Here is a 26565-nt window from a genome sequence, read left to right on the forward strand (position 1 = left end):
CACATTGGATTGGATGAGCACGGAACGGACTTTTTCAACCAAGGTTCGGTTGAACCTCTCCGCTACACCATTCTGCTGGGGCGTGTACGCAACCGTTGTCTCTAGTTGTATCCCTTTTCTCTTGTAGAACTGCATCTGATTTGTGGAACAGTACTCTCGTCCCTGGTCCACCGTCATTCTTGAAATGGACTTTCTCAGCATAGCTGTGACCTTTGCTTCGAATTCCTGAAATTTCTCGAATACCTCTGATTTGCGCTTCAGCAAATATATCATCGAGAAATGAGTATGGTCATCGATGAAACTGACTATGTAATCATGTAACCATGCCGGCGGATCGATCGGTCCGCAAACATCAGAATGAATCCGCTCCAGCGGCCGGCTGGCCCTAGCTCGCGTTTTGTTGAACGGTTCTCGGCATTGCTTGGCTTGTACGCAGGCCTCGCAGAAATCAATTTTGGTTGCTTTTTCATTCATACCTTTCAGCATTCCTTTCCGGGCCATGGTCTTCAATCCGCGTTGGCCGATATGCCCCAGTCGACGATGCCACAGGTTTCCAATCGATACTTCGTAATGGTTCTCTTCAACTTCTTCCAACGACAGCTCAAGCTCGTACAGGCTGCCTCGAAGGTGTCCAGTGGCCAGTAACTTACCACTTTTCTTCAGAACTGCTACGTTTCCAGAGAACAAGACATCGATCCCAGCATTGGCCATCTTCCTAACGGATATCTGGTTTTCACGTAGTTCTGGAACGAAGAGCACATTCTTCAGATTGAAATGTACATCTTTGTTGCTGGTCACGTTGATTTCGCCAATCTGTTCAGCAAGTATAGCTTCTCCTTCCTTGGAGACCTTGATCTCCACGCGACTGGTCATCTTCTTCAGGGCAGCAAAAACGAACTTGTCGCCAACCAGGTGGTCACTGCACCCGGAATCAAGCTTGAAAAGGATTCGTCCAGAACGCTTTTCCGCAATGTTTGCATCGGCCATGAAACTGATGGCATCTTTCTTCGCTCAATTGGCTTCAGGCTGGCGACAATCCTTTTTCATGTGGCTGCGACACCCGCATTTGTGGCACTTACCGAGGAATTTCTGGGACTTCTTTTGGGATCTTGAGTCACCCGAGAACGCTGCCGACTTGTCTTCAACTGAATCACCCTGCCGGTCGGATCGCTTCCTTTCTTCAGCCAATAGACGCTGCTTGACGAGGTCCAAATTCAAATCTTCTTGCGCGACGTTCTCCAGGGCCGTGACTAGGGGATCGAAAGAGTCTGGAAGCGTCAAGAAAAGCTGCGATACCAGATCACTTTCCGCTAGAGTTGCTCCGGCCGTCTTCAATTTTCTCACGAGCCCGTCGAATTCAAGTTGATGCGTCCGCATGTCCCCTTCCTTCATCCGCAAACAAGCCAACTGTTTCCGTACTAACGTTTGGCTCGCGACAGACTTCTTCGCATAAGCCGCCTCCAGACTGACCCACATCTCCTTCGTGGTCGCCATCTCTCGAACGATCTCGAGGCATTCGTCCGACAGGCAACCCACCAGCAACGCCTTGGAGATCCGGTCCGTTTTTTCAAACTTCTTCTTTACAGCTTGTTCCGTTGGAGCCACCTCGGTCAGCACATCCGCGATGCCTTTGGCTTCCAGGAACAGGCGCACTCGATAACTCCAGTTTTGGAAGTCAGCTCCACTTCCACGCAGCAACGGGATGTTGCACGAAACGTCCTTCGCGGTGGTGCCCATAACCTCTTGACGGGACAAACGGGAGACTCCAAACGAAGTATACGGTTTAACAAGAAAAAACGGAGAAAAGTTTATTTAAACGTCTGTACTAGACGAAGTGCGATTGTGGAATGACCAGTTATTAATTTTCACAAACAGGTAACGGGTCGTTGCCAGGGAGGGCTTCCCAACAATGTAACAGGGGAAAGCGACGGCTGATTGCCTACTACGCCAACAATATTTCATGGTGAAAAACTGTTGATATGTCATGGATGGGAACAGACATCTAGAAACTAAGCATTTACCTTTGAGCGACAGATGACGCGATTGTACCTGTCTCATAGCATTCGTATGAGAAAATGGAAGAGTTGTCAGTCTTCTTGATTTGTTGTCTTCGCTTTAAATCAAGTGGAAGTTATAAGCCGGTGCATTTTTGTTAGTGTTCCTGTTCCCGATCCTTGTCTCTGTCGAATTTTATTTCATTATGTGTTTAATGCCCATTTTTGTTTTTTTTATCTATTTATGCCAAGGGGATGGTTACTCCGCACAGTGTACCAAAAACAAGCTTGGTCACACCTGGGCACTGTTTGGCACCCATGGTTACAATTGTTCTGATCTTTAAAGTTACTGGCAACCGAGGGGTGTGACACATCTAAATCTCGATTTTAAATGGTCGAAAAATCTTTTTTCATCTCTTGCATCTAAACCCATAGACTCGCATCGCTCTCGAACTTTTAGCAGGAAATCTTCAAAATCATAATCAATCGTGTTTCTATATATATTAAGCGCGAGTGCATCTCACAACAGCAAAGCAAACAATTTCCTGCATCTTAGATAGAGTCGCCCCCCTCGCTGGCAACACTGAAATTTTTCTGCGGCTGCGCAGTGTGCATGTGTCAAAATTTGTTATTGATGTTGCCACAATATAATCAAATTATTTTCAAAACAAGCATGAATCTCCACTAAGTTTTGCCATGTATTCTCAAAATCGTTAGACCCGTGACGGCAGTCGCGTCCACAGTTCCTCCCAGACGAAGAACAGCTGACAGCGGTATCTTGACTTGACCGAGGTTTCCGGCCATGACTACATGAACTAGCGATGAGCCGGCGCCGGTGGTGTAGTGATAAGCGTGACTGCTTTCTAATGGGTTTGGGTTCATACCAAGCCGACCTCGGATTTGGGATTTTTCTGTGGCATAAAAATCTCTGGTCACGTCTTCCTTCGGAAGGGAACTAAAGCCGTTGGTCCCGGCCCATGTGTGTTGAAAATGGGTGCGATATCCTACGCAGGTGTGCAAGCTGCCTTCCTGCACATTCGATTGCCGTCAATGGATGGCAATCGATGTCCGTCGGTGATTGGCACTAGATTGCGGAACAGAGACCGACGTTAAATAAAGGAAAGAAGAAGAAAGAACTAGCGATGCAGCTCCCACGGCTGTGGCTGCTTCCAATGCTGCTGCTGCTGCTGCTGCAGTGGTCCGTCTTTTTTAACGAATTTTAGAGGAGACGGACCAGCAGAAGGAACAGTACCCAAGTAACCATCAAGCCCGCTAATCACCCTTTTTGCAATATAAAGCTGATATACGGCTGATAAAAAGTATGGAAGCCCTATATTAACCTTATATTGCAAAAACGGCGATTACCGGGCTATTTGCGGGCTTGGTGGTTACTTGGGTAGCTTCCGCTCTTACCAAGCTTACGTGTTTTCGATGTTCTCGTTGCTTCACGCACAGTTCATCGTCTTGGAGGAGGAGAAGCACAGCTTCATAATGAACAGGAATTTTGTACCTTTGTGATTGATCGAGCTGTGGTTGCACTTCATGATGGCGTTCACCGCCAGAGCTACGCTCGGGAACTCGACCAATCCGGAAGAGGAATTTTCTGATTTGAGCGGGAACATTCGCACTTGCGACGGGTGACAGTCCTTGGTGGTGAATGCAGTCAGCACCAGATCCTCGGACGGCACACGGGTGGGGTATTGAAGAAGTGGAGAATGTGATTTTTGCTGGCCTGTGTCAACGAAAGGAAGCGATTGTTCTTGGAGGCGCTGTAGTCCTTGAAGCTGATCGAAGTGTCCGGCAGCGTGCAGGGGTTGGTGGCCTCTGACAAGTAGTTCTGCTTGGAAAATGCAATCTGAATTTTGCTACCATCATTTCCGTTCATTCAATGTTGTTCATTACTTCAGCTTTTCAGTGTTGGCTGTGTTGTTATCGAGTCCGTAGACCATCATCACTGTGCCCTGTTGCTGTGCCGGTTGAATGAATTTGGCTGGTCCGTTTCGGGTTAGCGGTGCGTTCTTCATCAGTCCGACGTGTATTCCGGTCGGTGTTGGTTTCCAGTTTTCCTACGGATGATACTCAGGCGGTGAAAAATTCGGTGCAAATCCATTTCCTCCGCCGGCTCCCAGAAGGGCTGGTTGACTGACGTGCGTTATGCGAGGTCGGCCTTCCGCCGAAGATCGTATAATCGTCTAGCAACGGAGCTCGTCCGTTGCAGACATCTTTGGAGACGGCTGCATCCAATGTGTAGTCCCAACTGGAGTCCGTATCGTTTTTGTAAACATTGAAAAACAAAACAGAAACAAGAGCTGTTAAAATACCGGGTTTCCAAACAAGGCATTATTCACAAGCAAATAAAAGTCAGTTCAATGACTTTTTGGCACTGCCAGCACAGCTTAAATCGAATCGGAATTAAATAGTCAATTGGAATCTCCATGCATTTTATCGGGAAAATCACGTAACTTCTACGTGATAATCCAGTGACGTTGAAGCTCACTGAATTGAGTGCCTCCATATGAGAATCACGTAAAGCAAGCACCACACGGGCAAAAATATTGTCAATACTCAAAAGTATATACAATCATATTGATACAAACATTGACGACGGAAATATTGATGAACATATTGACGTAAAATTAGAAAAGTTTGATTTCATCTTTCAATATTTCCCCTCATTTTCTCCTTCTGTTTGACTACAGCAGCAGATGGTGCCTGTTTCTTGGTAACTTTTGTCAAGGTTGTTGTGATTTGACTCGCAATATTCCATCGGATGCATACATGTTAGTGAGGAGCGACTCTGTATGGATGAACCCCAGAAAATATTGTAGAAAATATTGACATGAAATAATTGATGGAAACATTGACAAAACTTCTGTCGTGTGGGGTGCACTTAAGTCTTACGGGAAAAATAGTAGCATTGATGTGAGGATTATTTTGAGTGTGTTTCCAGTATCTGACCGAATGCGATTGCTTGGGGTCCAAGACTGCATCAACTGATGATTGCTTTACTACTTAAGATTGGTAGGTGAGGGTGGTTGTTGTTGTTGCTCCAGGAAAGTGTGTATTGGGAAAAAAAAAGTTGAACTTCGGATCAGAAATTGGCTCCACTTTTCATTGGCGAACACTAGCGCACCTAGCGGTAGAAGGCATCTTCTGCCTGCAGTTAAGATAGGCAGCGTGCTATGGTAGTGTGAGTGCGCATAGAAAGCCCATGTGGAATACCTCCATAGAGGTAACTCTAAGACCAGAAGGTCCCGAAGAAACGTGCTCAACTTTTTGGCTCAGCTCTGGTACTATCTTCGGTCCCAAGCTAATCGATTCACCCCTCGAAACATAGGAAAATCCACTAACCCCTCATTTGATCTGTCAAACTTTCATAGCGAATCAAAACAAACATAGTGTAGTACTAGAATTTCGACTAGAATGGGCTACGTAAATCGATTTGCTTGGGACTAATAGCATAGAGGTAACTCTAAGACCACTGGGTCCCGAAGAAAATCATTATTATTTTTGGCTCACTCAGTACCAGAACAACGGTCCCAAGCAGTCCCAAGCTATTTCACTCACCCCTGCATGTTCTGCATGAATCCACACACCCCTGATGTTATCTGTCAAACTTTCATAGCGAATCAAAACAAACATAGTGTAGTAATAGAATTTCAACTAGAATAGGGTACGTTAATCATTTGCTTGGGACCAATAGGCTACTAAAGTGGTGAGCCAATTTAAAATCGTTAGTTTCGTATTGATTGTTGATACCTCCACAACGCATCGCTTGTTGAGCAGCAAAATTTACCAGTTTTGTGATTCACCGATTTGTTTGCACTTCCCATTCTGTTTTGTGGTAGTGGCCTAAACTAGGGCCTAAAAGAATCTGCAGCTTTATTTGCGATTTTTTCTACAATGCGATTGACTGAATGCGAAAACCGCGCGATTTAGAAAGTGACAGTAAACATTAACACACTAAAACCAACAATCAATACGAAACTAACGATTTTAAATTGGCTCACCACTTTAGTAGCCTATTGGTCCCAAGCAAACGATTAACGTACCCTATTCTAGTTGAAATTCTATTACTACACTATGTTTGTTTTGATTCGCTATGAAAGTTTGACAGATAACATCAGGGGTGTGTGGATTCATGCAGAACATGCAGGGGTGAGTGAAATAGCTTGGGACTGCTTGGGACCGTTGTTCTGGTACTGAGTGAGCCAAAAATAATAATGATTTTCTAAGGGATCCAGTGGTCTTAGAGTTACCTCTATGGTGGTAGTGATTTGACTCGCAATATTCCATCGGATGCATACATGTTAGTGAGGAGCGACCCTGTATTGATGAACCCCAGAAAATATTGTAGAAAATTTGCCCAAGGCTGAAAGCCTCCCTAATAAAGATAAATTAATTAATTAATTGTAGAAAATATTGACATGAAATAATTGATGGAAACATTGACAAAACTTCTGTCGTGTGGGGTGCACTTAAGTCTTACGTGAAAAATAGTAGCATTGATGTGAGGATTATTTTGAGTGTGTTTCCAGTATCTGGCCGAATGCGACTGCTTGGGGTCCAAGACTGCATCAACTGATGATTGCTTTACTACTTAAGATTGGTAGGTGAGGGCAGTTGTTGTTGTTGTTGCTCCAGGAAAAAGTGTATTGGAAAAAAAAGTTGAACTTCGGATCAGAAATTGGCTCCACTTTTCATTGGCGAACACTAGCGCACCTAGCGGTTCAAGGCATCTTTTGCCTGCAGTTAAGATAGGCAGCTTGCTATGGTAGTGTGAATGCGCATAGAAAGCCCATGTGGAATGCCTCCACAACGCATCGCTTGTTGAGCAGCAAAATGTACCAGTTTTTTGATTCACCGATTTGTTTGCACTTCTCATTCTGTTTTGTGGTAGTGGCCTACCCGAAAAAAAATAACAACAAAAATACAATAAAAAATAATGTAACAATAAGACGAAAATTATTGTCTTAACAATGATTTATATTGTTACGTCTACAATAAATTTACCTTGATTTATGTTGTACAAAACAGTAAATTTCATGGTAAATGGAAAATTTACAATAAAAAAGGGGGGTTGTTAAGTATCTTAACAATGAAATTTTCGTGATTTCCCCATACAATTTTTTTTCAAAAACATTATATATTATTGTTATTTTACTGTTGGTTGGCGAATTTAGTGATTAAAAAAATAACAGTGTACTTTAGAGTGTATGTGTTGGCTTGACAGATCTACTTTATCGACTTTAAAAATAAATCGAAAAAATAAAACATCGCCCCGGGAAGTGAAGGGGGTGGTATGTATGTTACGGGTGATTCCTTTTTTTACTGGTTATGGATTGAGATTCGATCCGGAACTTGTGAGAAATGGAAGCCAACTCCCCTGCACTCGATCTCTCTAGGTCACGTCTCCTTGGTGGTTGAGGGTCGTTGATAAGTTAATGCATTCAACTGGAGAGAATCGCCCATGAAATATGCTTCCACCTGAGAGTTATTTCATGACATTTTCAAGTGGTGGATTTTTCTATTATTATTGTATGATTATTGACTGCACGGAAAAGGTCTGCATTAAGTGGGATTTAGATGATACAGGAGAGTTGAGTTCAACTCAAACCGATCTGGTCGTAGGCGTTCAATTGACTTGGCAACGAATAGAGCCAAACGAACTGTCAAAGCAAGAGCCATATGAGCAGCGCCTATCTTGATTACATTGGCAGTGTTGCTGACCCTCTCATAGTCTGCATGCTTCAATCAGATTTATTTTTATTGTTCGTGAAGTAACCCACAATGAAAACACACCAATATTTAATGTAACAACAATTTTTATTGTAATAGAGTTGTTCATTATTGTTCGTGATCGAATCATGTTAACAATAAAATAAATGAAAAATACAATAAAAATCGTTGTAACAACATTTTATTATGTACATTCATTGTACAGATAGGTAGCAGTTTTGCCGTTTTCGGAAGGGTACAACATTATAACAATCATTTTTATTGTCGACAATAAATATTAATGTCAGAGCATTGTTTCCACTGAAAATTTCACTGTAATTTGTTTTTCGGGTAAACTAGGGCCTAAAAGAATCTGCAGCTTTATTTGCGATTTTTTCTACAATGAGATTGACTGAATGCGAAAACCGCGCGATTTAGAAAGTGACAGTAAACATTAACACACTAAAACCAACAATCAATACGAAACTAACGATTTTAAATTGGCTCACCACTTTAGTAGCCTATTGGTCCCAAGCAAACGATTAACGTACCCTATTCTAGTTTAAATTCTATTACTACACTATGTTTGTTTTGATTCGCTATGAAAGTTTGACAGATAACATCAGGGGTGTGTGAACTCATGCAGAACATGCAGGGGTGAGTGAAATAGCTTGGGACTGCTTGGGACCGTTGTTCTGGTACTGAGTGAGCCAAAAATAATAATGATTTTCTTCGGGACCCAGTGGTCTTAGAGTTACCTCTATGCTAAAACTTATTAGAATAAATAGATAAATAATTCTGACTCACCCAAGATTATCGATAAATAGTGGCTGAAATCGGATGATATCGGCAGGTGCGTGTTATTATTCTTTATTAATCAAATTTATCTAAACACTTCTGAATTATTAGGCAAATTTTATTTAAAACTGTTAAATGAAATCTAGATAGAGCTGGAATTAGGTCGTAATAGCTTTTGTAAACAATGACTTCGCTCGATGATTTCTAGACAGTCAAGGCTCGTCCTTCCTACCGGATCTTACCGACGCATTTTTTTTACAAGGTCAACGATCTGAATGCATCCCAAACATTTTTGACCAACGAGATAAGGATATATGCATAAATCAAGTAGACTGGGGGAGAGCAAAGCAAACAGATGCACTTCCCACGGAATGCTCACGATCACCATCCGTATCCACCGTGGTGGGTTGTGTCTCAAGATTGCACCACTCGCAACGCACGAGAGAATGGTAAGATATGATACACATATAGATATAAGCCCGAAGACATCTAGCTTTATCATCCCGACGCTGTTGACTAACTATCTGATAACGGTGGGGTGGTGGTCCAGCTTTCAGATTATTTCCATGAATCACGGCTAGTCAGATAAATCGTGGCTCGTTAGTAGATCACATCGTTTTGACTGGGATACAGTGTTCTGGTGCTTGATGTCAAACTCTAGTTCGAATCCAGGTGAATTTCTCAAACATGACATCAAATAAAGTGCCGCCGGATGGTGGATATGGGTGGATTGTCGTGATCGGTTGTGCTGTTATAAACGTATGTTTGCCATTAGATTAAGACGTGGCTGATATGATCGTGGCAGTGCTGAGATTTGTCATTGTCATTGAAACACTTCACGCGATATTGACCAAATAATTTTTGGAAGAATTGATTCTCAAAATCGTCAAAAAGTAACAAAAAGCATGCTGTGTCACATTATTGCTATCAACGGCTCCATGGAATTATTTTGCTTAATTAATTTAATTTCGTGCACATGTTCGTCACTGACAATTGACACGGTTTCCCTCGTAGATGACTTTCTGCTCATATGTATGAGCGACCAAAGCTGTTTTGTCAATATCGCCGTGTATGGTCGAGATTATCCAGCACTGGCTCGTGGTTGCTTTATGAAGTTTTCTTTCCTAAGGTGTTCAACCAATCCCTCATATCCGTGTTTGGCTTAATGTTCGGAGATTATTTAACTGCGCTAGGAGCGGATGCGTTTGGAGCGGCACTGGTCATGAATGTGTGCAATATATCCCTCAACTTCTCAGGTAAGAATATTATTCTGTTGTACATAAAGTTCAGAGATAAATTGTTATTCTAAAAACTAGGTCTAATCACTGGACCAATCATAAAAAAATTAAAAACGAGAAAAGCATCTATCCTGGGAAGCTTACTCACTGGAGCTGCTTTAACAGCTTGCGCATATGCAACACAGATGTGGCAAATCTTACTGTCGTATGGCGTAGCGTTCGGATTCGGTTTGGGGCTGATTCAGTCATCCACTTTTGTGGCAGTAAACTCTTATTTTCGGAACAATAAGGGAAAAGCGGTGGGATTAGCCTTGGCTGGTACGGGACTTGGGCAAATACTAATGCCATTGCTGGTTCAATTTTTACTGGATATTTTTAGCTTCCGGGGAACAACGTTGATCATCGGTGGATTAGCATTCAATGGAGTATGATTTGAAGTGCGAATATTTGTGTACATTTGTCTAAAACTGTTAACATTTGCAGCTAGTTGGCGCAGCTCTGTTACAACCTGTCGAATGGCACATGCGGATCGAGACAGACGAAGAAGCTTCGAATGAAAGGATTCCTCTTTTGGACAGTGCTAACAATTCATCGAACACATCGAAAAAGTCCGATAGTGGATGGTCCAAGCTAGCTGCATTGATGGACGTGGCCATACTGAAACGGGTATCGTTTCTCAATTTGATTATTGGGCTGGGCCTGGCATATACGGCGTCAACAAACTTCTCGTTATTCTTTCCCTATTTTCTACAGGTAGGTACTTGCAACATGTTCTCTGCCATTTTTACAGGAAATTCAATATTTGCTTTTCCCCAGAAAACAGCAAACCTCGACATGTTTCAAGCAGCGAACTGCATGTCCATTCTGTCGACGACCGATCTGCTCACTCGTATCACAGTTCCGGCCTTTGTCGATAAGATGAAGTTCTCGCACAGAACTACGTTCCTCATGGCTGGGCTGTGCCTCGTCATTGCGCGGTCGATCATGGCCGAAATGCGAAATCTCATCGCACTGATGATAACCTCCGCTTTCTATGGAATCTTCCGATCGATTACGATTGTGAACCAAAATCTTACAATCGCTGAATATTGCTGCGAAAAAGGCTTGCAATCGATGCTACCCAATGCATTGGGTTTCAACATGATTGCCAAAGGTATTTTAGTTTTAAGCTTAGGACAGCTTCTCGGGTGGTTTGTGGATTATACCGGAAGTTACTCGCTGAATTTGCATGCGCAAAATTTGCTACTGATATCGACATGCATTTTGTGGCTTTGTGAGTTGTATTTCAAGTACAAGGATTAGGAAATTTTAAAAGCAAACCCGTTCTACGCAAGTTCCAAGAAATTGGACTAATTTTTTTGTATATTTCTTCATCCGAAATTTCACTATGAGCCATGTATCAAACATGTGCAAATGGAGCTGCAAATGGGGTGACAGCATGGTTTCTTTTAAACAAATTTAATCGAGAACCCAACCAAAAGATGCTGCACCACGCGATGTGATAGCTGCAGAAAACGAACATTTCGTACTTGGAATAAGGTCTACCCCAATGGGTAAGACAGCTCCTAATCATGAGCAATTTTAGAGTTGCTTTTGGAGGCACCTCGAGTAACTCACGTTTCTCAGGCTGTGGTCCATTTGGTGAATTTTCACTTAAATTTGACACTTCGAAACTAAATTATAATGTTCGAAAATCCCTCTGTTGTTGATCGGCCAATTTTCGAGAAGGTGTGTGTCAAAATTGATTCCTTGTCTGTCAGATATAAGTCTGCTGGAATAGCAGGTTAATTTGGAAATTTTCCATCTGTCAAGTTTAAGTGAAAATTCGCCAAATGGAACACAGCCTCAGTGAGCAAGATCACTGTCATTTGCATTCTCACTTTTCACATCACAGCAACATATGAAAGTGCGAAGCCTAAAAGCTGCTGTCAAGCAAAACAACAACAAACAACCGGCTTGATGTGGTAGAAGAACTCGATCCGCCTGATCAAATACTCCAGATAATTATACGTACCTTGCCGTCCTCCGATACTCGTCGAAGCGATCCCGTCCCCATCGCTCAACAACCTGCCGCTAGATGAAACTGCGATCGTGAGATTCTGCTGCGGCCGTCGAAGGAAGTCTCCGTTGAAATTGAACATAACTTCTTTAAAGAAAATATTTCATCCAGTAGGAAAAAAGTTGTTTTTTTAAATTATTATTCATTGTATTTGGAGCATGTTTCGTTTTTCGGTTTCTCGTCAGCAAAGTCTATAGCGATGATCCTGTACTTGGTTGGATCGGATTTTCTCTTTCGAAAATCTTCAGATCGCCAAGAACCCTTTCCTTCCACTCTTTCTGAACCATCTCCAGTAGCTTGGAGCGAACGCAGAACATTTGTTCTCAGTATTCCTCACCGGTTTTCACTTCGATTTCATCGGGTAGATCGATGATGGGTTTGAAGTCCGGATGAGGATCGTACTCACCGGAAACATTGGCAGCTGTGTCTTCAACGTTGTCCTCCTCCTCTTCGACTTCAGCAGTGTCGACTGTGTTGATGCTCTGGCCAGAGCTGGTAAATATCACGGCCGTCATGTGAAAATGAGAAAACAGGTCCTCTCACTATCACGAGACGAAATTACCTATCATTAGTTTTCTTGTCATTTTCCAATGATCAAGCACTCATGAGAATAATTCTATTGCGGTCTAATAATTCTATTTAATTGCACCTACATTTCTAACTGATTTAGATTAATTCAAGCAAGTAACCGAAGGTAATCGGTAGAGTCAATATATTATTACGATTTTCTTGGTACAAGTAACTTTAAAAGCAATACATGAGCTAGTAATTACGATGATCACAACACTGTCACATTTTGTCATGACGAAAAATTCGATGAGATTTTGAAGAAAATCTCTATCATCGTTTTCTCATCCGATGATAGTGACAGAAGTATTTCTGTAAATATCGCGTGAGATCTTTAATTGAAAATGAAATTTGCCAGCCCTGGCTCTGGCTGAACATTCTGGGGTAGTGGTTGGCAGCGTTTCCTTCGGAGCTGGAATTGGGAATCGGATGTTAATCGGTTTTTATCCAACAGTGATTTCCCACACCGATTTCACGTTCTTCTCGGTGGACATCCACGCCACTGCGCCCCCTTTCGAAGCTTTTCCAGCATCGTTCAAGCCATTTTCTGAACAAAATCTGGAATTCACATCGTTTCAATAGCCAAACAATTCTATTTTGTTTAGAAACAAGACTTACGTCTAATATGTGAAAGGGATAAATGGAGTAAGCCAAGGAGTAACCAGACAAAAACATCGATGAACGTCGACTAAATTTTAAGGTACAGTGAGTTTCTCGCGAGTTACTCGCTGCAAAAAAGCAACTCAGAGTAAAACCAACAATCAATACGAAACTAACGATTTTAAATTGGCTCACCACTTTAGTAGCCTATTGGTCCCAAGCAAACGATTAACGTACCCTATTCTAGTTGAAATTCTATTACTACACTATGTTTGTTTTGATTCGCTATGAAAGTTTGACAGATAACATCAGGGGTGTGTGGATTCATGCAGAACATGCAGGGGTGAGTGAAATAGCTTGGGACTGCTTGGGACCGTTGTTCTGGTACTGAGTGAGCCAAAAATAATAATGATTTTCTTCGGGACCCAGTGGTCTTAAAGTTACCAACAAAAACCATAGAGGTAACTCCATAGAGGTAACTCCATAGAGGTAACTCTAAGACCACTGGGTCCCGAAGAAAATCATTATTATTTTTGGCTCACTCAGTACCAGAACAACGGTCCCAAGCAGTCCCAAGCTATTTCACTCACCCCTGCATGTTCTGCATGAATCCACACACCCCTGATGTTATCTGTCAAACTTTCATAGCGAATCAAAACAAACATAGTGTAGTAATAGAATTTCAACTAGAATAGGGTACGTTAATCGTTTGCTTGGGACCAATAGGCTACTAAAGTGGTGAGCCAATTTAAAATCGTTAGTTTCGTATTGATTGTTGGTAACTCTAAGACCAGAGGTCCCGAAGAAATGTGCTCAACTTTTTGGCTCAGCTCTGGTACTCTCTTCGGTCCCAAGCTAATCGATTCACCCCTCGAAACATAGGAAAATCCACTAACCCCTTATTTTATCTGTCAAACTTTCATAGCGAATCAAAACAAACATTGTGTAGTACTAGAATGTCGACTAGAATGGGGTACGTTAATCGATTTGCTTGGGACCAATAGGCTAGTCAAGTAGTGAGACAATTTAAAATCGTTAGTTTCGTATTGATTGTTGACTGTAGTCTAACGTGAGGGGGGTGACTCTATCTTCGATGCAGAATAGATTGTGTTTTGCTGTGGCTAGCTGCGCGCGGACGCTGAGTAGATAGAAAGAAGATTGATGACGATTTTGAAGATTTCCTGCAAAAAAATGATGCACGATGCAAGATGCGAGAAATTAAAGCAGATATTTCGAATATTGATTCGCTAGTGTGAGATTTTTTGAGCATCTAGAATTGAGATTTAGATGTTTCGCCCCCCTCGGTCTAATATGTGATGCATTTTCTCAAAGGGAGTAAACGAAAGAAAACAAGTCGATGGACGCCCAACAAACAATTTGAGCTGATTAAAAGCTGAATAAGCCAATTTTTAGCAGAAGAAGCAAATTTTGGGCTCTATTAGCTCACATTCAGCATTCAATGCTTGTTGGGCGTCGATCAAAGGGTTGGTCACTCCGCATAGTGTGCCAGAAATACAGACGGGCACACCTGGGCACTTTCATTGGCACCCATGGTTAGAAATTTTCATGATATTTAAAGTTACTGGCAACACTGTACTATATCTGCACCTGCTCTGTGAATGTGTCAAAATGATAATCATTGTTGTTGACACAATGCGATTTTTGATTTCATAACTTCAACCGTGAATTTCCTCACACCGGATATGTTGTCAAAACATTAGAATGAGCGAGGTCATCAAGGCGATGATCTTTGCCAAGTACAACAGTAATCTGAGGGTCTTACTGGAATTCTTCCGGATGGTGCTGGAGTCGCTACCGGAGGACTTCGAGGTCGGAGAACCTCCCCTCAAGACGATCAAACTGTTCGAGGATCTGATGAGGAAGGCTTTGGTGTTTCAGAACAGTTTGATCGAATTTGGGAAGGGGGTGGCATCGTTCCGGAAGCTGATTGAAAAGATGATAATGAAGGGACTAGTACTGCTAGTACTGGTCATAATGCCGATACAGAATGTGATTAGTGAGTTGGTTAGTGGGCACCCCAGCTTTTACAGGTGTTCTCTGGCACTGATTTTTGCCAGAGACATCATACTTCTCTCCATTTGTCCTATCGTTGAACTACCGTGTGAAAATATTAAACCCCACCTTCGCCAGGGAAGTCTGATTCCGGTTGAAATTCCCACTAGAACGCTGACGACGCATCTTTGATTGAGTCGATGGCTTTCGGGAGAAACTCCTCCCCGAAGCGTTCATCAGAATCTGAAGAGCATCTGGACCAGTTTCCTCTGATGATGCACGCTCGCTTCGTCCATTTAACACCGTCACCTGTGGTTCATCCGAGTCCTCATCATACTCCAATCCAGTAGAAGTTGTCGGAAATTGGAAGTGCCTCCCGCGGAGAACGTTATCGCTCCAAGCGTCGATTCGGTGGCTGAGACCGTTGGTTATTAGGTTCAGTGTAGTCCTTTTCTGATAGAATTTGGGAGCAACGAACCGAGAGTCCCGACAGTTAGGATCTGGGATTGGCATTGACGAGAGCTCTGTTACTCTTTACTCCTATGGAGAAATCTCATATGTAACTGTCAGTCTATGTGTGAAACATGGCGGACTTTTTCTTATTCTCTCAACGCAAAACCCCATAAGGAACTGTCAAAATGTGTGTGAAGAAACGTCACTTCGGGACTGGTGTCAAGGCGAATAGGATTCCACTGCTTGTTGTTTTGTTTTTTTCAAAACATAATATGTGAACTGTCAAATTAACCGGGTTGCCAAACAAAAAAATCAGTCTGATGACACCCTCGGTCGTAAGATGACGGGTAGACGATGACAATGGCGCAGTCGATAGATAGAGTTGATGTGGTAGATAGAGTTGATGATTAGTTGAATGCCCATGGCGAAATCCAAACTGCTCATCTGCAAAAATTGAGATCGTATTGATGTGAAGCATCATTCTATTTAAAATTATCTTTTCAAAAAGTTTACTTATTGAAGAAAGCAAACTTATTGGAAGCTTCAGCTGAATTTTTATCCGGCTTCAAAATTGGAACAACTTTTACATTTTTCCATTTATCAGGAAAGTATGCCAAATGGAAACATCTGTTAAATTAATTTACCAAGAAAGACAAGATACTCTCTGGGAGTTTTTTGATGAGGATATAGAAAATTCCATAATTACCTGGAGCTTTCACATTATGAAACTTTTTAGTTATAGACCTTACTGTCGTGACCGGACCGAGGTTTCCAGGATCTGTCACGGCTACACGAATCTCGGCTGATCTGCTTCCTTCCACTGCTGCCGGTATTTCTGCTGCTGCTGCTGTTTCTGATGCAGCTGCTGTACATCCGTTGCTTTCAACAATCGTCACAAGAATGCTTCAACGAGCTCAGCTAGCCCGTATTTGTACCCTACTTAATTTCCCCTTCTTTACACAGTGTTACCATAGAGGTAACTCTAAGACCACTGGGTCTGGGAAAATCATTATTATTTTTGGCTCACTCAGTACCAGAACAACGGTCCCAAGCAGTCCCAAGCTATTTCACTCACCCCTGCATGTTCTGCATGAATCCACACACCCCTGATGTTATCTGTCAAACTTTCATAGCGAATCAAAACAAACATAGTGTAGTAATAGAATTTCAACTAGAATAGGGTACGTTAATCGTTTGCTTGGGACCAATAGGCTACTAAAGTGGTGAGCCAATTTAAAATCGTTAGTTTCGTATTGATTGTTGGTGTTACTAGCTGTTTCGGGATTTCCCCTCATGAAGTAATGGGATTTTGTTCTTATGCTCTCTTTTCTACTATCACCTCTGCCATGTTCCATGCTAACTAGATTCTGCTCATATTGAATGTTTAATTACTTAATTTAATTCTCAAATTGTTGTGCCTTCAAATAAAGTTATCATTTATCATTATTATTCCACATCAACTCTATCTACCACACTACCAGTTACCTCTATGACACTACTATGTTACCTGACTTATAACGAATATATGTTGTATACGAGTACCCCGAATACAGCGTATAGTTTGCCATATTGAACATTGCTAATGCTATGTAAAATTAGACGAGACATACTGCACGGTGTAGTGTGTCTATAGACCTTTAAAAAACCTAGAAGAAAAAGATAAAGTAAATAAAGCGATATTCCATTGCCATTCCACTGAACGAACAAGTTGTTCTTTCTACGGCTCTCAGTATTCATCAAGAAACACGTTTAAGCAATGTGGAGCAAATTTTTCAAAGTTTGCATCAGTCTATTGTGGAGCCTAATCTATTACCTCATTTTAGTCGAAACGCAGCTACAGAAAATTCGAGCAGTTGCCATGCATGACGCAACCCTGCTGCTGACGTCATTGTTGACTCGGCGGAGCTGTCACGCCATTTTCGCCTTGGCCGAATAATGATCTGTGCGCCTATACATGTGATCAGAGCTGCCAGGTGGTTTTATAAAAAATCTGTATCCACTCTATTAAAAAATCTGTATTTTCTGTATTGACGATTTTTTTCTTAATTAATCATGTTTTATTGTTTTACAAATACAGTGCATACAAAATAACCATAAAAAGTGCTTAAACCACCTATTCGGGCTATCGTACTAACCATACGGGATATAATTGCGCCATTTGTGATATCGTCCGTACTTATTTATAAGAGTGATATGAAGCCGTTTGAAAATGTATGGAAATTTTAGTTTCTATTCATTATCTTCCTGATAAGCAGTTTTAAATGCAAAAAAGTGCACGAGTTCATTACTATTTGATATTTTTAATATAGATGAATACAATTAATTACATCATTTGTGTGGTAGATATACCGAAAAGTTGAGAGATGTCGCCCCGCCAGTGCTGGTAAAATCATTTTTGCAGTATGGAGAATATCAGAAAATCCGCAATTTCTTACGAAATACATTTTCAATGCAAGTAAAATGTTTACGAGTACTTGTATTTGTACCATTTTAATGTGCTCGGGCACTTTTCTTGTATTTAACATACATGCTTATATTGGAAATATTCAATTAATACTGTAAATCCCCATACAATCAAAAAAGTTATTTTGTTTTTATAAATTTTGAATTTTTTTTTTCTCAAGCATTTTATAAAAATCTGTATAAATCTGTATTGTAATTTAAAAATCTGTGATAAATCTGTATTCTGTATCGGGTCTGTATTAAGATTAAAAAATCTGTATAATACAGATAAATCTGTATAAATGGCAGCGCTGCATGTGATCCAACGTCAGTGTGTTGTGTTGGTGCGCCTCCTTCACGGGCTTCCCGGCTCTCTGCGATAGCGCTCGTGTACAAGTGGAGGAAAACAAACAGTGATTACAGGAGATCACAACGTGTTTTGCTTTCATCCAAGAGCCTCGATAGTGTGAGTGAAAGATTTGCAAAAGAAGTGTACTCCCTCCCAACACAAGCGGAGCTGCACCACTTTAGTAGTTCCTCGCGTACGCATACACTCTGTCTAGTAGTATCCTCAGCCCATGTCCAGTCGTCGTCAAGTCCATCGAGAAACGAGTGTTCGGTCGCTTTTATGCATTTCAATGGAACTCCGCTACCCATTATAATGTCGGGGTTGCTGCTGTAATTATTTTCGAAAGTTTAGAGCGCATAGTTAGGTAGTGCGTCCTGCTGCCCCCGTCCCGTGTACGCGTTTATTGTTGTGCAAATTTTCGTGTGATTCGGAATTCGAATGGAAAAAGGCCGTCGTCGTCGATGAGCGTCGCCGTCCGTCACCGCCGTCGTCGTCGTCGTGTTTCTTTTTTCCCTTGTTTTGGGTGTGCAAAATTACGTGTCCGACTCCGCTCGTTGCTGCCGTATCCGTCGCCGTAAAGAGCTGTAAAGTGGTCAGGGGCGTGCGGTGTTTGTGAATTACTGTGGATGGTGTGTGGAAAAGCGCTCTGAAAAGCAGCCAGTGAAAATGGAGAATACGAAAAACAACTCCAGCAGCACCAGTGGCAAAAGTGAGAAAATTACCAGCGGCCAACCGCAGGGGAAGGGTTCCAAGCTGAAGCGAGCCTTCTCGATGTCGCGCAATCCATTTCATTCGGTGTCGCGACAGACTGGCAAGAAGGCAGTGGAAAAATCCGGAACTGGAACACCAGCAGCAGCGACGATGACGAATGCAAGCGTCGTGACCTCGGAACAAAATTCCATCAACAGTGGAGGTGGAGGCGGTAGAGAAGGAAGAGGTGGCGGAAATGGCACTGATCCGAAGGTGCAAGGCTACTCCGAGGCCAAGAGCGGTTCAGAGAAGAAAATCTTTCGGCGCTTATCGGTGAAAAAATTCATCAATCGCATTGCACAACAAATGACATATGTCAATCTGGCTGTAAGTGGTTCCACGCTCAATTTTTTTTCGATTGTTTTTGTGCAGTTATGGGTTAAAGGGTGGAGGGAGGGAAGGTTGTGGAAATCGAGAAAAGCCCGAGCAAAACGAAATGGAAATGTACGAAGCTCTGGTTGGTTTGATCTGCAATTGGCGACGAAGATGCAGCACTGGATAAGACGAATTTTGGTAGCGGAATGTCATAATTAAAGGTCCTAGACACGCCTCTCGTCGCACAGCTTCTTTAGAATGGGTTATCATAATCATAGTGCGATATACACAGGGAGTGCTCTCAGTCTCAACTTGAGGGGGCGACTCTCAAGTAGCATATTGCAAAAGAACTCTATCAAGCGTGTGTGACGGCCTATCATCTCTACGGTGAGCGAACCGATTCGCGTCCACAGTCGTACCGTATATTGTTTAACTATCCAAAACCTGCTCCATCACCCTTCTGCGAAACGAATGTGTTGTAGTTTCATTTCGCTGAAAGATGGGTAAATATTGCAACGTCAGAACGCGCCCGACAAGGCGACAATGGATGGGAGGAGCGGATGATTACGCCGCGCGTTTTGCTGAAATATAATTGACCTTCTTCGCTGATTGCTCCCAATCAGCCACAATTGGTCGCGGACGAGGGGTCGGACGATCCCTTCCTGTCGGTTTGGTGACATTCCGCCGCCGAACACGAACTTGTGAAGCACTGGACATGGAAGGTAGCTACACAACCAGATGGGTTGGCTCGTAAATCACACCTTGGGGAGATATATTTACAGCAGCGCGCCCCGCAAAATGGTATCGTGTGCGGGATGGAATCATTTGGGCGGGTAAATTCGGTGAAGGTTACATGCTAGATAGATAAAAAAAAAAATAGTTGAAACACCGGATTGCGATGCATGGCACAAATGGGATAAGAGGAGATTTTCAAAATTTTGATCGACATTAAATCTCGAAAAGCCTCCATCAGACGGAAGATGGAAGTCAATCGAAAGCTTGAAAGGAGGATTTCCTGAAGTTCTGCGAATATTTTCTCAGAATGAATCACAGTTAGGAATTATTAGATTCGACTGAATGATTGCAGAATTCTGGGTTGGATGCGTCTGAACCCTAAACGGGATCCGTTTGAATCTACACAAGATTTGTCTAAACCTTAGGCGGGATTCGTCTAAATTCCGAACTTTCATTAACTTCTCTGCGTGTGTTTTCAACCAGCAACTCACTTTTGAGTTGGCGAAAATTCTATGCGATCCTGGACGGGATTCATGTGGATGACAGATGCGATTCTTTTGAATCCCAGGTGCAAGACAATTCGTATGAAACCCAAACGAGATTCGCCTGAACTCCCAAGTTCCAATTTCCGCGAGAATTAAAAAAAAATCAGATTGATTCGTTAGTCTAAGATTGAGATTTTGATGTGACCCCCTGCGGAGTAAATTGAATGAAATTTTTGGAGAAAATCGAAAAAAAAAATCCGAAGAAATTTGAAAGGAACTTTTACGGGAAGTTAGATAAAACATTCTAAAGTCTGACTAAAATTAAGTTGATACGCACAAAAAAGACCTGTAATTCGTGATTCAATAAGTTTAAAAAGTCCATTAATGGTTGCTTTAAAGTACTTTCATTAAAACTTCAAAGTTACAGCATTAGATGGTTACATTTCTCCAGTTCGAACGAAATCTCGAATGTTCCACTTGATGGAGCCCATCAGCGCCCGCACAGTGGAATCGGACACGGAATCAGCGCGATTTCTACCATTTTGCCGCATTTGCTGGATGTTCTTGACTGCCCTGCCGCTTCATCGAAGTCGCTTTGCTTTGAAATTACCCAGTATTTTTCGATTGGTCGAAATTCCGGGCAATTATGAGGATTCATTAGCTTGGGGACAAAATCGATCTTGTTGGCAGAATACCACACCAGAACCACCTTGGAGTAGTGGCAGCTGGCCAAATCGGGCCAAAATATGATTTTGCCCCTATGCTTGCGGATGAACGGCAATACACGCTTTTTCAGGCATTCTTCGATGTAAACTTGGGATGTCATCGTCGAGGATGCGACGAATGGTTCCGGCCGCAACTGCAAATCGCTTGCCAAATAAAAACTTTTGACCGGAAAGCTGCTTAAAATCGAGTTTGACGTATGTTTCGTCATCGATTAAAGTGCAGCCCTTGTGTTTCATCAAAACACGGTCGTACAAGATCCTTGCATGCTTTTTGGCCACCGCATTCTGCTTCATGTGCCGGTTCGGATGTTTACTGGCTTCGCAAGACTTGTATCCTTCCCTGGCAAGGATGTTCCGCGCCGTTTGAAAGTTGGCATTGTACCTTCCTGCCACATATCGGATCGAAGAACCGGGGTTGGCTTTAACGCACCTCAACGCCTTGCTGCGCAGCTGACGATCCCTGGCTTCAGTTTTTTTCGTAGGTCCGCTGATTCCTTTCCACACTCACGGTTTCCTTGTAGGTTTTGAGCCCTCGACAAACTGTTGTTTTCGGCATCTTCAGCACTTTAGCCAGCTTGGAACGGGGCCACTCCGGATTTTGCCATTTGACGTTATTTCTGAACGCGATCGACTACTTTGATCAAACCTGCACCAGTTGTTTGCTATAGAAGTGTAAACAAACCACGCACGAGGGGCGGACCCTTAAGAGGAAGGAAAATCTCTTCTGGAGGAAATTGGATGAACTTTCCAGGGAAAGCTTGCACACTTCCAGGCAGCGAATTAGTTGATGGGTTGGCGAAAACGGCCCCCGCCAAGAGCGATACGAAATAGGGGCGCCTAGCAACCTTTCATTGACATTCAATCGGTGGGATTGAGAACTTCAAGGGAATTATGGAAAGTATCCGTAGTATTCCAATTCTGAATATAATTCAATAGATTTTACGAGGAGAACTACAAGTGAATTCTTTAGAAAATTTCATTACATGGGAATTGTTAGGAGGATTCCATTGAGATTGTATCGAGAATCCCATGAACATTCCGAAGGGGATTCTGAGTAATATTTCAATGGAATTCCGAGGATAATTCCAAAGGATTTCCGACCACAATTCCTCGAAAAATCTGACAAGAGCTCTAAAGAACTCCGTTAAGACATAAATTCCAAGAAAATTGCGATAGTAATTCAAGGGATGGTAGCGAGTCACTTTTTAGTGACCAGTCACTAAAGTCTTCTTTTTAAAGGCTATGTCACTAGAGTCCCTTTTTCTTGTAATCAGTCACTACTTTCAACTTTTTTTTAGCGTGAATTTATTTCAAGATTGATAACCTCGATATAACGTAACTGTCACTTTTGACTTCCACCGTCGATATCTCACAAATAACAATTCAATTGATGAAGGATTGTCTCATATCTCTGATGGTGTTATTTCTTTGTTGATTCAATGATTGTTAGCTAGCAATCAACGATGGAAGTCAAAGGTGACAGTTACGTTATATCGAGGTATACCCACTGACGAACCGACATGCCACAGGAGCATTTCGTTTGTCCACAATTCGAATTGTCAAACGAGCGATTCGAACTTTCAAACGGGCAATCAGATCTGTCAAACGAGGTGAGACGCAAACCATGGCAATATAAATTATACAGTGGTTCGTGTCCTTGCTCATGGTATGACGTGACGTGTTTAACGTATTTTAAATATGGCGTCTTGAGCACGAATTTGAAAGTAGCTTGTATGAGCTGTCACGTAAGTTCGTCGGTGGTATACCTGTAGCACTGACGAACCGACATGCCACTAGAGCATTTCGTTTGTCCGCAATTCGATTTGTCAAATGAGCGATTTGATTTGTCCAACAGGCAATCATATCTGTCAAACGAGGTTAGACACAAATCAAGTCAATATAAATTTTACGTGTGTTCGTGTCCTTGCTCATGATATGTCGCGATCGGATAAGTAGATGGCGGTAGTGTTTAACGTATTTTAAATATGGTGTCTTGGGCAAGATTTTGAAAGTAGCTTCTATGAGCTGTCACGTCGGTTCGTCGGTGCCTGTAGTCCAATCGATGCCTTATTTTCGAACGATTCGAAGGTGTTGTGTTTTCTATAGATGGTTTTTGACGTTTAATCGTCTTTCTTTAAGAACCTCAAAGCAGTTCTATTTGCTTCCGAAAAACTTTTTAGAAGTTCCTAGAATTTCAGAGAACTTCACCGGTGTCATGATAAGTTCAGAAACATAGAGAATTTAAGGAAAATTGTTGAAACTTTTAAGAAGTGCTAAATAGGGGAAATGGATTTAATGTCGGACTAAATGTTCCTAATTTGGGCCCATACATAAATTCAGCATGCGACTAAATTGTCAATAGCGACCAAAAATATCCATTAGTTCCGTCCCAATGACGCGTTCATCTAGATAAAATTGATAGATAGCAGATTTTTAGCGAAGGGCCCAATCTTAGATCCATTGGCCAACATTAGAGCCATTGCCCAGAAAAGCTAGATCTGGAAATCTTTGTGAAATTTCATAAGCGATCCCCACACGTATCAATATATTGACGTGCAGAGGAATTATTTACAATTAAATATTGATGATTTGAAGACAGCAATATTGTCAATACCGATGTATTGACGTCAATATAGAATGTATTACTAGATGTATTGACAATACGATTATTGTCAATAAAAGCAATCGTGTAGGGTCCACTATAGATCTTAAGGTAACTTTAGTCCAGGCTTTTGGAGCAGTTTAAAGATCTTTAAGCAAGAGTTTAGAAAAAAATCAGGATAGTTCCATGATGTGCTGAAAAAAAGGTTAAGATGTTCCCAGAATTTCAGGGACAGAGACCTTCAGAGAATTTATGGTAGCTTTAGAAATATTTCAGGAACTTCACGGAAGTCCAGTGATTTTCAGGAAAGTTTAAAGCTGTTCAACGCAAAACCGCGATCTTCAATAGAATTGAGAGCTTCAGGGAATCAAATTGCAGTAATTTCAAGAAAATTGCAGATACATTAAAGAACGTAAATAAAAAATATAAGAACATCCGGAAAATGTAAGAGTATTTTAAAGTTGTAATATCATGGAAATTTCAAGAAATTTACCTAAGTTGATTAGAGAACATCATCAAAGTTCAATTAATTTAAAAAAAAAGCTTTTAACAAGCACCGATATCTTCAATAAATTCGTGTCGCCGGAGGCCAAAGAAAATGCACCCACTGATGTTTAAGAGCTTTTATTACGCTTCAAAGCTGAAATTGTAACAATGTTTATTTAACAATATTGCAAAATATAATTGAAATGCAAATCTTACAAAACAGTGGGCCTTATCCACTTTGCAGGCCTCCAGAGAATGAGGTTATGTAGTTGGGAATTCTGTGTCTCACTAAAGTTATTAATATGTAATAATTACTTGTCAAAAAAGCTAATGATTGTTACTTACATATGATGCGAATGATTGAGATGTACAAAGTTAAAATAATCAAACTATTACAAATTTTTAATAATAAAATAATACGAGGACTCAATCGACGCGTTTCTTTCTTCGCTTTTGACAGCCCTACACTTGCTAGCGGCTAGTGCATGCTCATTCCCGCAGGGCTTCTACACTCGGCAGGGTTGCCGATTCAGCTGCTACGGAGACAATTCCAAAGAACTTATAATAAATTTAGATGTTTTAAGATAGTTTCATGATAATCAGTTAAGTTACGACTACTTCGAGGACGATCAGATAACTTTAGGGCAGTCCCATTAACTTACGAAAATTCGCATCGACTTACAAGAAATTCCGTGAAATTATGGGATATTCTGAGTATTCTATACATTTCAGAAGCGTTTTATGAATATATATATATATATATCAAAAAAATTGCCGGAACATTAAACAAATTTAGATACTTTCAGGTAAGTATAGAAAACTTCAGGGGTGTCCAGATAGGTTCAGGGAAAATTAGCGATTCAGGCAAAGTTCCGTGACGTTTATAAAGTTTAAAAAGCTGAAGGAAAATTACGGATTTTTCACTGCAATTCAACTAATTTCAATAAAATTGCGGGTATAATATGTTGTGAACACTGCCGGAATCTAGCCGACAAGGCAACGAAAGAGTGGATTATTCACGGCCCAGCTGCGTGCGCACGTCCACTACGCGCACGATGTTGTCGCTTCCAGGATAAATGGCCACAACTCTGGCCATTGGTTCGAAGGGAAGTTGTCCTTTTTCACTAAGACCATGGTCCCGATATGAAACTCGGTTGGAGACTTCCTCCACTTGGCTGGTCGTCGGTGGAGAAGCCCGATGTATTCCCTGGACCAACGCTTCCATAGATTTTGAACGGAGCGTTGTGTGGCCTGGAAATGGTTGAGGCGATTAGTTGGAACCTGGGACAGCTCTGGCTCCGGCAAATGAAAGGTGGACTCTCCTAGTAGAAAATGACCGGGGTTCGTAATGCACTCGGCTTGTGCAATCGCTGTGCGCATGTTGTCGTTGTGATGTGTAGTTGCTCCGATGATCTTCGAGAAGCGCCGCTTGAAGGCCTTCGCTGCAGCCTCCCATAGCCATAATGCGGCGCACGCAATGAACCGAAACTCGATGCCCTTTTCCAAACATTCAGTAGTCCAGGCAGTGCCGTTGAGCTGATCGACCAAAGCTTGTCGCATCTCCCTAACTTCTCGATTCGCACCGACGAACGTTGTACCAACCGGTGGAAACTAACGATTTTAAATTGGCTCACTACTTGACTAGCCTATTGGTCCCAAGCAAATCGATTAACGTACCCCATTCTAGTCGAAATTCTAGTACTACGCAATGTTTGTTTTGATTCGCTATGAAAGTTTGACAGATAAAATGAGGGGTTAGAGGATTTTCCTATGTTTCGAGGGGTGCATCGATTAGCTTGGGACCGAAGATAGTACCAGAGCTGAACCAAAAATTTTAGCAGTTTCTTCGGGACCTTCTGGTATTGGAGCTACCTCTATGGTTGTACTGTTGTCGCAGTGTATTATACGAACGCACCCGACACGACTCGCGAAGCGCCTCAACGAATTGACGCACGACTCCGTCGACAACCCGGCGATGATGTCGAGGACTACGGCTTTTACGGCGAAACAGACGTAGACTGCTACCCAGACCTTAACCGACGCGCCTCTGCCTGCCAATGGTCGAACGAAAAACGGCCCACAGTAAACCAGCCCCGTATGTTCGAATACCTTCACTGTAGTGACACGGCTTGATGGTAGTGGAGCCATGAACTGATTGCTTGCTGGTGGGCGACAACGAACACAAATCATGCAGTGGTGGACTGTCCTTCGAGCTAGATCTCTGACGCGTATCGGC

The 26565-nt window shown here is 42.0% G+C and overlaps 3 protein-coding genes across 3 annotated transcripts in view; 2 read left to right on the forward strand and 1 right to left on the reverse strand.

The window, feature by feature from the left end:
- Xxylt (Xyloside xylosyltransferase) overlaps positions 1-26565 on the reverse strand; it is a 302336-nt gene that overhangs the window by 100212 nt on the left and 175559 nt on the right. The gene's annotated exons all lie outside the window — the stretch shown is intronic.
- LOC135713764 (monocarboxylate transporter 12-B) lies at positions 9117-11092 on the forward strand. Its single transcript, XM_065236996.1, has 5 exons — positions 9117-9269; positions 9640-9766; positions 9827-10173; positions 10232-10501; positions 10565-11092. Exons 1-5 carry the CDS (start codon positions 9198-9200, stop codon positions 11048-11050), a joined length of 1302 nt encoding a protein of 433 aa, XP_065093068.1. The 5' UTR covers positions 9117-9197; the 3' UTR covers positions 11051-11092.
- The window catches only part of Usp15-31 (Ubiquitin specific protease 15/31), a 32657-nt gene continuing 24489 nt past the window's right edge, over positions 18398-26565 (forward strand). Inside the window, exon 1 of the mRNA XM_065236833.1 lies at positions 18398-19308. Coding sequence (XP_065092905.1) covers positions 18898-19308 — 411 coding nt within the window. The 5' untranslated portion in view covers positions 18398-18897. The remainder of the gene's footprint in view (positions 19309-26565) is intronic.

The sequence above is a fragment of the Ochlerotatus camptorhynchus genome, unplaced genomic scaffold (genome assembly GCF_037179485.1).
Source record: "Ochlerotatus camptorhynchus isolate MF236.1 unplaced genomic scaffold, CSIRO-AGI_Acam_v1.1 ptg000577l, whole genome shotgun sequence".
Classification (NCBI taxonomy): Eukaryota; Metazoa; Arthropoda; class Insecta; order Diptera; family Culicidae; genus Ochlerotatus; species Ochlerotatus camptorhynchus.